At 52.0% G+C, this 12289-nt stretch overlaps 1 protein-coding gene across 1 annotated transcript in view; it reads right to left on the bottom strand.

The window, feature by feature from the left end:
* Positions 1-11301: 11301 nt before the first annotated feature.
* The window catches only part of LOC119107655 (uncharacterized), a 119632-nt gene continuing 118644 nt past the window's right edge, over positions 11302-12289 (bottom strand). The window contains exon 12 of the mRNA XM_037231171.1: positions 11302-12032. Within this exon, the coding sequence (XP_037087066.1) occupies positions 11938-12032 (95 nt within the window). The 3' untranslated portion in view covers positions 11302-11937. The remainder of the gene's footprint in view (positions 12033-12289) is intronic.

Raw genomic sequence — 12289 nt, forward strand, 5'->3', positions numbered from 1 at the left:
GACGTTATAGCTTTGATTAATGTCCCTTGCGCCGGCTTGATCGCGGTGAAATGAAGTATTTGGGGAGGAATCTAAGTTTACTCATCTACATACATCGACATTTTCAAGAACCAAATGAAAGTATGCATGTTCGAGCCTCTCTATCAATATTGTCGGTAGCTGTCTTTTGCTCAGTCACGTCAATATGCCAGACCATGCTTCCTCGAAGGAAGCTTTGCCGTCGGGAATGTGCATGAACGCGAACTTGTTTTGAAAGGAAAAAATCTAGAATGTCTGGCAGCTGTTTATGAAAACTACACATTTTTTTTCAAGATTGACCAGTATGAAACAAATACCGTGGATAACAAGTTTGAGTATGTTAAACACAAGCGTCCGTGCATCCACTGTTAACTAGTTTTTGTGTTGATAAAAGCTAACTTCAGGGAGGCGAAGATATTCCTTTTAGACAAATGTACTGCGAACAACAAACTGTTCATGTATGTGGCGACAGGCTGATGCAGAGAAACTAGTGCCGTGAAGGCTGGAGCCGTGCTGCCAGCTTGGTCCTCTCTGTGACTCCAACTGCCGCTCGTACCTCAGGAGGCGGTATGCCACGGATTGCCACAGCGCCGCTGCATGGAATGCTTGGAACCGATGCGCGGGTGCATGTAAGGGGCACAAAACAGAAGCCTTGCGTAGTGCCGAGTACCGCCAAGCCTCTGCCCCCAGGTAAGTCTCAGCTCCCCATTGTATTGCAGCGGAGTGTAGTACACCTGCTCATGCTGGTACTCCATGAACACTAGTATCGGCATCGGTAGTTACATTCGCAGCACCTGTAGCACCGGATTTAATGTGTGATTCTATGTAAAGACACGAAACAAAAGTAATGCGCGGTGTTTTGTGACTTCATGAGTCTTAATTACAAGGGCGAGCCATCTGCCGATTAATGAAGGAACTTCCGCGGCTAGCTTGTCAATGGCTATTGCCAAAGGCATCAGCAATTTTCCTTCAATAGCCTGATACAGGCATGGCAAAGGAGGTGACTACGTGACAGGAATCACCTGAGACCTCATACAGTCTCAGTCGGCTTGTTCCCGGCCCAGCAAAGCCTGTTAAGTGGTCCAAAATGCCAAAACATATGTTCTTCAAGGGGACCACGGCAATGCCTTTTTGCAGAAAGTGGTGGAACGGGTAGTGTTTGTGAAGAACTCTCTGGGGCTTCTCAAAAGCACTGGAACATTTGTTTGTGGAAATCATTGGGGAAATGTGTTCTTGTGCTGCAGGACTTTGCAGCTGCTTCGGGCACAATCCAGTTGCACCTTTGGATTCCGTCATTGAATTCATTCGTATGTAACCCAAAAACAAACTCTCCACCTTTTTCAAATAACACATTCGATCTTTCCAGCTTCTTTTGTTGCCACTAACTTAAGAATGTGTCTATTCAGAGCCGCTGTGCACCACGGCATAATGCCTGCCGTACGGCAAAGTCTGTGATCTAAGAAATCCAGTTCCAGCGCACTAGAAGCAAAATTAAAATTGAAACTGGGATTTATGAGCTCGTAAGTAAAAGTCAATGACGCGAAGTCCCCCAACCACCTCATTTGACAACCAGGATTAAGAATTAATATTCAAAAGAGGACGTTCCTCAAAAGTTCTGGTCATCTTCCTTGCCTGGGTAAAGATTATCCCCTACCCCGCCTGGGTGTAAGTTATCCTCCGCCTCGCCTGAGTACAACCTATGCTCTACCCCGCCTGGGTACATGGCTGTCTGTCTTGCCCACCCGTTCCGCACGTCCCTACTCCGATGAATGAACCGGCCCGGGGTCCGAGTCATTAGCTGCAGGCTGCAGGCGGCCCGTGGCGGCGGAACCGGCCCGCTCCGACCGCCGCTGCTGGAATGTCCCCCGGGGCCGACGGTAGCGTCAGATGCCGGGGTCGCGCCGCCGCGGGCGATGGGGCGTGGCGGGAGCTGTTGTTGGGGGAGGCGACCGCCGGATGCGACTCATGAACAGCAGCCGGGATAGAGTGCCGTAAGCAATAAACCCGCACGCTATGCTGCTCCTCGGGCGCCGTAATGGGTCGCAGGTGAACGAGACCTCATCAATGAGAGACCATCTCCTGTCACCCTTGCATGAGCGGCTGCTCGTCTGCGGCAGGCAGTTCATTTGCAGTAGGTGGTCTTTTCCTCCTTATTGCGCAAGATGTATTGTCCTTAGCAGTAAGTATACACAACCATCGAGGCTGCAGCAGGCCCTAAAACAGTCTGCGTCGTTTTCTCATTACAGGGGCCACCGTTCTGCCTCCGTGCCTCTTTGTGGCTGCGGCGATAATTGGTAATCTGTTGGCCTATAACTCTGCCCGGACCACGGCACATGTAATCTCAGTAGAGCCGCAGCGCCGCTTCCTCACGGCTAATTGCAGTCTGCAGCTCCCGTCGCCCGTCCAGACAATGCCGTTCAGATCGGCCAGCTGCCTCGGGGACTGAGCTGCTCTGGCTGCAAAACCCCGCGGACTGAGCTGCTTTGGCTGCAAAATCCCGCAGACTGAGATGCTCTGACTGCAAAACCCCGCAGACTGAGCTGCTCTGGCTACAAAACCCCGCGGACTGAGCTGCTCTGGCTGAAAAAACCCTCGGACTAAGCTGCTCTAACTACAAAACCCCGCGGACTGAGCTGCTCTGGCTGCAAAACCCCGCGGACTGAGCTGCTCTGGCTGCAAAACCCCGCAGACTGAGCTGCTCTGGCTACAAAACCCCGCGGACTGAGCTGCTCTGGCTGCAAAACCCCGCAGACTGAGCTGCTCTGGCTACAAAACGCCGCGGACTGAGCTGCTCTGGCTGCAAAACCGCGCCCACAGGCTCCCATGACCTTTACCAGCAAGGTCAACTGATATATACTGACCGCGTCCTTATCGGCGTGGCTTGAGACAATCGGCAGCGGGTTTTTGGGTCCGCAGTATCATTCTGACAATCGGCTATTAATGTGTCTTGGAGCTGCAGACCGCCGCCGAGCGTGTGGTGGCCACAGCACCTGATCGGCGAGTTACCGAGTAGAGCGTGGTTGTCAGACCCGCTCGCAGTTCAGCCCAGGCACGTTTTGAGTTCAGCCCCCTCCCCCTCTGCCCCACCCGCCTCACGTCATCGAGTGGTGACGGATCGGTGTCGTCGCCCTCACCACGCCGCCAGACGCCTGCGTCAGTTGGCTACTCCCCCTGCCCTGTCACCAGGGACGGCACGCATGGGGGCCGCCTGCTGCTGGCGGCGGCTGAGCGGTCGGCAGCTAACACGTCTGGACACGTGGCGACCGGCTCGCTCCCGCGCGCTTCGCGATACTGGACCCGCCTCGGGGGCCAGCCAGCACCGCTCTTGTGGTGCTGACGGCGGCGCGGCGGTGACCGCCGGCCACACGCCTATCCGCTGACGTTCGCCCCGCGTTGCGATGGGTGCAGGTGTGCAGCACTTTGGCGTCATCGCCGTTGGGGGGCGAGCAGGGAGCCACGGTCAGGCGAGCACGCAGCGTCATCGTGAGGGTCTGACCTAAAGGAGCCTGAACAGGGGCCCGTAAGGGACCCCCCCCCCCCCCAAGAACGGCAGACCCAAACACTTAAAACCTCTCCGTCTGCCATGTGTGGCATTGAGGCTTTTCGACATTCTTGCAGTTACAAAGGTTGTATAGCGCCGCCTACCTCTCACCCTGGCAGAAAGGGCGAACAGCGCGGGGAATCGAGCCCAGTACCTCTAGTTCCCCTTGACGTGCATTTTAACCACTGCACCATTAGTACCCATTCCCGCACTTCGTCGAGGTCTCCTGATATTATGCTGAGTGTGCTGCAGTAGGCAGTATAATGCGCGCATGCTACACAGAGCGGGCGAAGGTAAGGGACGAGGGCATATTTGTGTTCTTGCTGTATATGTCTCTGCCCACGTCACGCTCTGGAACTTACGGTGTCCTGCTAACGACTCCCTGACCCTTGCGGTGACACGTACAATTTGCCATTCATATTTTATGAATGAAACTCGGAAAAAGTTTCAAGGAAGGAGACCAGCCCAATGATATTAGTGCATCGACAAATACTTTAATACTTGGAATTACGTGCAACGCATTCATCTACATGTGGCGCTCACGAGCTTCGACAGCATTCTTAACATTTGTAGTTCACCTCCTGGTTAGTGACAACAAAGGATGCAACGAGCAAAGATTCCTAACCAGACGACTCACAAATTCATATGGTCGCTGAAGAGTGCATGCAACAAGACGGTCAGTTCATGAAGCCGTCTGAACAAATGGGGCGGGCACCTTGCCTCAGCCATGCCACGCCGACTACGTTTGGGCCTGGCGCTGTGCTTGGGCGTTCTTGGGCGTGCCAACTGGGGACGTCAGCTGACGCCATTGTAACGCACGCAAGCGGCTATCCAATGGTATTGTAAGATATGGTCAGATGCATGGAACGCTGTTTGGAACCGCACTGCTAGCGATAGATGCATCGAAAGCTCCTTCGTTTTGTGTTTTGTCACGCCGCATGCAAAAACAGTATAAGTTGTATGTAATTAGGCGTATATTGCCAAGTTCATCAACAAACATGCACCACGCTGAAAGACAAACTCGTGCTGTTAGACTGACTTAAGCGCCTCAGACTATTTTCTGTGTGTTGCGATCAATATGATGAGATGATTATCATAAACCATTATCAGATATCGCAGTGTTTTAGTAATACGCTTAGTAACATGTGGAGTTATGGGATCAAAATGCTCGTGATAAGCAATGCCCAGCGAGCACTTTGATCCAAAATAGTCCCGGCCTGTAAGACATTGTTCTTTTCTTCATTACAAATAGTTTAATGCATTTTGACGCTTTGATCTTACATATCTGTACCCGTCATCACTAACGACTGGTTTATAGCTCTTGTGGGATTCTCATTACGTGCGTTTTTGAGTGTGCAGGGCGCATACAACGAAAGTCGAGTACATGATGCCTCACCGGACTGGTGAAGCTCGTGGTGTTATTAGTGTTAGCAGGGAATTGTACAGCCATCCGGTGATATTTAGTAGTTGTTGGTATTTCCACCGCGATATAACCCTATTACGCTCCGCCAGGCGTTCTTCTTGCAGCAGACGATTACCGCGAACCGCCTCCGGCCCCTGAACAGAAGCATAATTTCGGCGCGTCAGGCACAAGCGGCCGTATGACTTTATAGCCCATTCACATCCGCTGATGGGGATAGACACGGAACGGTCCAATGGTAGCGGGGCGGCAGACGTGCGCGAGCCGCCCGGTCGCCACCGCCGGCCATGTTCTCACAGTGGAGCGCGCCGTTCCCAGCGCTGGTCACCGCACACGACTGGGCCGCTCCCACCGAGACGGCGACCAATGTGGCGCGTTCTGAACGTCCCGGCCCCGTGGATGCTTGTGGCGCAGCCCTGTGTGCGTCTGGAGGCAAATGCGGCTTGGCCCATTACTGTCCCGGGAACGCATGTGGACTCGTCCACTGGGCCCCAACACAAGGCGTGCGTGATCATATCCTACCATGCAACAACATTTGCTTCAGGTTTTGGATTTTGGTTAAATTCTCAGTTTTGCGACCCCGGATGACCCTAAGGTTTGATCCAGGATTGTGGACCCGGGATGTCCCTCGTGATTTTAAAACATGGCCCCGGACTATTTTCAGATTCCTTTGAAACCCTGCTGTGGTCGCGCAGTTTCGGAGGTTTTACCTCCGACAACTTGGAAGCACATCTCATGCAACTTTGACGTCCTAATCTTTATTGTCACGCAATCAAACAATGATGAGCAAGTTTAGTATTTTGTATTATTTGTCATTACCTAGAACAGTTTGTTAACACGCGCCCGGGTGGGGGACAAATTGACCCCCCGAAGGTTTTTCCAGAATGATTTGTGAACGGCGTGGCGTGGCCGCGCTAAATTTTGCCTGGCTGTAGAAAATTAAATAGCGGATCGTTTGGCATCTATAATTTAGATGTACCTTGTAAGGTCGCTTACCTATGGTAGATCAAAGCCAGGCCATGGTTTCAGCAAAGGCAATTTCTAGGGAATCCTTCAACCTGATCCAACAACGGAGGGTTAGGTGAAGCCATACATCTCTGGGATGTTTCACAGACAACACAACAGTTGAATGAGCAAATTGCATTCACATAAGGTCAGGTATGAAGGTCAAAACCAACCTGTTTTGCTCCTCTAGCCTCTTTGTTACTCTAGTGCTGTATGGGATACTTTCTGGCGCTCATTTCGAGTTAATTGCTAGCAGGAACCGCATTATGCATCTTCCATGGACTTCTTAGAGGTTCGAATGGGTCATTGACCTAAAATGACCCAGGTCAACATGTTTTTTTAGAAACATACTGCCTAGCGTAATCTTTGTTGCTTAGTCAAATGCAAAACTCAAGGCAATCTTGTATGATTTTGGTCACCTTAACCTTCAAAAGATCGAACAAGGTCACTGACCTTAAATGAGAATGTGACCGTTTGCTTAGAAACGGTTATCTAGGTTCCGGGGGCACTTTGGAGACCATCCCGGAACTTGACCTTGTTTGACCTTTTTTGACCCGAAGACCATAACTTAGGAACCTGAAACGTGAACCTAAATGAGTTCACGTGTAGGTCAACATATCCGGTAAATTTGGTGTCTCTAGCTTTCTCAGTTTCCAAGATCTCGGCGGGAGGGTCAAACTGACCTCCACCCCCACCCGAGCGAAGGGTATCTAGCCGGCCACCCGGGTGCGTGTTAAGCTGCAACGTAGCCAAATCCTTACGTGTGAGCTTTGCTTTGTCAGACTCCATTCTGATGTCTTTTTATTTTATATTTGACCTTGATGATTGTGTTCAGATCACGGTTCGACAATGCCGGAATGCTGCCCCAGCAGCCACTTCAAATGTTCGTGACTCAGTTAGTCTCGGCCTGACCTGGTTAGCGGGCGTCCTCAAGATGCATCAGAGATGGTGTGCTATCAGGGAAGCGTGATCCAAGGTAGAGTGTGAATTTGCTGCATAATCGCTCCAGCCGATGTGAACAACAAACCTTCATTTCTTCTGAAAACGCACGTCTTCTTCCCGCGTCCACTTGTGCGCGAGGATCACGAAAATAAGTATTTGAGACTCTGCCCCGGGACTGCCTTTATGAACAGCTCTGGGGAGATGGGCTCGAAACATTGGTGAAGGGTGTTGTCGCAAAAGCTGGAGAGAGCGTCTGGCGATATCCATAACAGTCTGATGGAGGTAGCAGACGGTCTGATGGAGGTAGTAGACGGTCTGATGGTGGTAGTAGACGATCTGATGGAGGTAGCAGTCTGATGGAGGTTAAGCCTTCTGAAATGATTAATGACAAATAGCTCCAGAGAAACGGGTCCAACTTTTATATGCTGTTCGATAGATATATGGGCACGGAGCTTGAACTATTCCATAGAGATGGGCCGGTGGCTGCTGACCCGCGCTGTTGTGAAACGTTTAATAGAGATGGTCAGCAGCTCCAAGTCCGCAGATGGTTGCCGACATGAACCGTTAGATAAAGATGGTCGGGGACCCCGCGAGTCCAAGATAGAGATGGGGCTAACGTGCGCTGTCATCACCCCGTCAGTCATCGGGGCGCACGCCACCGACGATCGGCCGCAGATGAGGGCGAATAGCTCATTAGATCGCCTTTAGCTTCATTAAAACATCCGCCGTTTTTACGGCCAGGCGTCAATTAAGCAAAGGCGGGCGGGTGGGGTTTCTGCACGCAACTGGTGGTCTTGTCCGCCCCGAAATTGCGTGTTCGCGCCGGCAGGCTATCGGGAGACAGGAGATAGCCGCTGATACCGCCGCATAGCCAGGAGAGGCGGCTCCAGTGGGAGCCAAGCCGACGATGGCTGACACGAATCCAGCATCGCCGCACGGGACGGGTTCTCAGAGCAGCTGTTAGTGGAGGCCAGAGCGACGCCAGAGACCGCTGACCACTGCCACTGAGAACCATAGGCCAATACAATAATCAAGCCTGACCACTAGTCGCATTCGATCACTTAAGGTGTGCCAGCTCTGTGACTGCGATAGGGTAAGCTGATGCCATAGTGTCATCCCATGGGGCTCCAAATGTCTCTCATATGTGAATGCAGCACTGCCAGAGGTACGCCATAACACGTTAGCGGCATGCCATAGGCGAGCTTTGTTTGAAACTGAAATTACTCACAACAGTTTTTGAATGAAAGGTTATAATTCTCGTCAATGATGGGCATCTCAGGACACCAAAAGACGGTGACACATCCAGTGTTCCATCATAGTAAAAGTCTACGACGAGCTTTGCTTATGCTGTACGAGCTCGCATTCAGGCTGAAGTATGGGCAGGTGCAATGTAAGTGCATAATGATACTTCATCCCGTTACCAGACAGCGAGAACCCGCGCGGTCTCAAGGGCGTATGCCTCAATATCCAAGGTCTTGGCTTGATTTTGTTAATCGGATATTAATGTCTTTCTCTTTTTCTGTTTTCGTTCGTTTCACCGATAACACATGTGGTAGCGACGGTAACATTCGAAATATAATCCGATGCATCTACGAAAGCAAAGATAGTTATCCGGTTCATGTGTTAAAAATAATCGACTTCTTACTTGGAAAATCAGCGACATTTACGACAGCCTCACTTAGGGTAACTCTCAGCAGTGACCGATACGATATTATGTGAACACATAATAGACCTCAGCCGTGCAAAATTTATGCCAAAGGTCGTTGTCTACCAGCCGCCATGTTTCATAACTTCCTCCCACATGTGGGTGACTGCAGTTATATTCGCATATGTGTGGCTGCCACCACCGATATCTGGGGTCATTCCAGGCCGCTATTTTATGAAAACAAAGATATTACACACCATTTCATGCCTCTCACTATTCTGTTCAGTACTGATCAGGAAAATGGGGATTTGCCAACCACCCACCCACCTAAAAAAAAAACAGCAAAAAACGCGGCGCTAAATCGAGGCGCAATACAGCTGTTTTAGAGGCGTGCGGATATCAGAAGTCGCTCTGGAAAGCGCAAAAAGCATCGTCGCGTGTTATTATTGCCGGTGAATTGTGTGGGACGGCGACACGTGTCGGGCTCCGACGCCACAGCGTCCAGGAAAGCCGAGGCGCCGGAGAGACGGCTCCGTGTCGGATGACATCACACGAGAAGGCCGCCACCCTCTGCCGCCACCACGCCCGCGGCCGGTGCAGCGCGAATGGCGTGGGAAGAGCCAGCTCGCTGTCGTGTGAAACGCGGCAAAGCGGCAGCCAAGTGGAAACAAGGGAGTTATGGAGAGCGGCGAGACTCAAATAAAGATTGCGGCGCCATGGGAAGGCCGGGCGCCTGTTGTGACAGCGCTGGAGCGAGCGCACAGGATCGGTCCTGATGAACGGCTCCAACCGCGTCCGACACGGCTCGATCGACTCCAGCCGCGTCCGACCCTCTTCAATCGACTCCAAGCGCGTCCAACCCGGCTCGATCGACTCCAGCCGCGTCCAACCCGGCTTGATCGACTCCAGTTGCGTCTGACCCTGCTCAATCGACTCCAGCCGCGTCCAACCCGGCTCGATCGACTCCAGCCGCGTCTGATCCTGCTCAATCGACTCCAGCCGCGTCCGACACGGCTCGATCGACTCCAGCCGCGTCCGACTCGGCTCGATCAGAACCGGGAACACATTCCGCCGATCAATAATGCGTGGAAGTACACCCAAGTAATCAAATCAATCGTCCTAGGGTCGCGTACGGCCCGGAGGTCACTGATTATAGATACTGGCCATAAGTGGTGCGTTGGGTCGGGGAGCCAAAGAGATTCATCAACACCAAATTATCGCCTGCTTATAGGATGGAGCGATTTGAATATGCAGATAGCCGGTTGTCAAAATTTATAAACAATGGACGGCTACCGGGCAGGTGGGAGGCACGCGCCGAGAAGGAAGGGTCAGCCGGCGTGCCGTACCAGTCAGAGCAGCGGCTGCAGTGGGCGGCGCCAACGGCAAGGCAAAGCTACACACAGCTGCTTAGCAAAGGAGTCGAAAGACAGCCAAGGTGTGTCACGCGTCCAGATGATGAAAGCACGGTGTCCAATATTAACCGGCAGGAATCGAACCACCCATCGGGTTTGACCAGACCCGCTCGCCGACTGACCGGAAGAACACTCGTCGTAGAGTGATGCCGTGGATCGACGCGGGTTCCGGCCGTTTAGGAGCTTGTAAGACACCACACTGTTATCGATACCGTTATTGTGAGGCACCAAGCCACAACCGTTTTACAAACAGATCTGCTCGACTCCCACCGACAGTCCACTTGACATCTGGCCGCTAAGCAGCGCGCTGTGACCTGACCAGCGGTGTGGTCGGACTCTTGTGGGCGCATTCCTCTGCGGTAGCCGGCGGTGGCGGAGGCAGCCGCCGCCCGGGGTTCACACGGGTCCGGGATGACCCGTTCGTAATCGCCGCTTCCTGGCGCCTGGGAGCGGCGCAGTGCGGGCCGTGACTGTGAGAACGCCGCCGGATCTGCCCAGGTGAAAACAGCGATCAATGATGGGGTAGACGGCGTTGAGGGAGGGGGAGCTGCGGCACCGCCCTAGCGTCGGCACATCCCGCCCCAGTGCACTTGGAGTCTGTAAGGTGCCGGCTGTGGGGCTGGCCACCTGGTTAGTCATGTAGCGCAGTGTCAAGGAAGAAGTACTCATGGATAGGTTGAAAAGTACTGTGGACATTATGTACTCTCCCTATTGAAAATTGCTCCCGATGACTGCTGCCGCCTGCCTTCGTGTTTATGGATTTCTGAGTCACGTAGAATCTGTACTGACTTCTGGGTGGATCATGCAGATCATGATCATGTATTGGCTTCTGGGCCACACAGAGCCCGTATTGACAACTGTTTTTCAGCCGCTGATTGAGCAGACGTTCTGCGCGATTTCCAACTGATTATATGCCTGCAGACTCAAACTGAAAATAAGCAGGAGGACATTTTAAAACCAGTGAGGTGTTCCCATGATGACGTGGTTGGGTTTCCCCTCCCCCCCCCCCCGCTGGCCCAAATCAAATATTGTTCGGTTTGATCATGGAGTTACAAGGTATCGGCGCTGACAGACCGCCACCGGCCGACTGAATGAATATCTTCGTGAATGTTTCGTACGTCTCGTAAGTGACGACTACATTAGCCATACAAGCATCGATATGAAAAGGAAACGGAACGCGAAATTCGTAACTTACTGTTTAGTCCTTTGAATATAAGTTCACCGTTATAATCGTACACCTGTCAGCTATTCGTGTCCGAGCGCTTTCTGTAGCCTTCGGCATTCAGGTAGTATCATGTAAGCTACATAATATACAGTATCTCATGTCATATCTGTATTACGTCTGTCTTAGTTACGCATCGCCACAAAAACACTGGGCATAAACACACCAATATGCGTCACTGTTACAACACGGTATCACAATCACAGCTATGTGATACTCTTAGCAGTAGAGTGAGCGACAATACAAATATCTTTTGTACATAATCGCATTCGTTCTCCTCTGAGGTCTGTGCCTATCCATCAATGGTATCCAGTATACTTAGCGCGAGGCTAACTATAGATAATCCAAGCCGTATGCATCCCGTCAAAATGGATATGTGATGCAATCGTATATACAGCTCCACACCACAGAGGCCTAACACCCGGCAGCACGTACGCACTTCACGGCTCACCGCAGAGCTCGCTTCTGCCCAGAAGAGAACCAGCTCATCAACAAAGGAAATCAGAGGAACAAACACAACGCCTACACTCGTATATCACAGATGAGGATAACGTGATGCACTGACTTGCACAGGAACATCGGGATCGTTGGCGGCAGCAGAACTGAGGCCGACGATCCGATCTAGTTGCACGCCATCACTGTCCAGTTCCACCAGTCTCGTGTGACCTGACCCGACATAGGTCACCGACAAAGCTCGGACGAAGCGGCACTGAACAAGCGCCGGTCGGCGGACTAGAGCCGGACAGCTGTGACCAGTGTTGCCATGACGACCCACGCCCACAGCGACGAGCGTGGACTGCTCCCGGAGCTCTGCGTGCCGGGACGAGCTGAAATGATCAGGAAATCGATCAACGACGGCCCTCTCGGTGAAAACGCGCATTCAGTTTTGATTGTTAATGTCAAGCTTTGCGATATTATTGCAATTATGCTCGTCAAAAACATTATCAATGTCAAACGAGCTAATGCTCAAAGCAGGCTGAATGGATCGATTCGTAACTGCAAAAGGCACTCAATTTCACTCCGACCCACATCCTTCCCCACATTAGATCGCGCGCGAGCCAGATCACCCTGAATCCTCATTCTC

This window comes from Pollicipes pollicipes, unplaced genomic scaffold (genome assembly GCF_011947565.3).
Source record: "Pollicipes pollicipes isolate AB1234 unplaced genomic scaffold, Ppol_2.1 Scaffold_6686;HRSCAF=7923_pilon_pilon_pilon, whole genome shotgun sequence".
In the NCBI taxonomy this organism is placed as follows: Eukaryota; Metazoa; Arthropoda; class Thecostraca; order Pollicipedomorpha; family Pollicipedidae; genus Pollicipes; species Pollicipes pollicipes.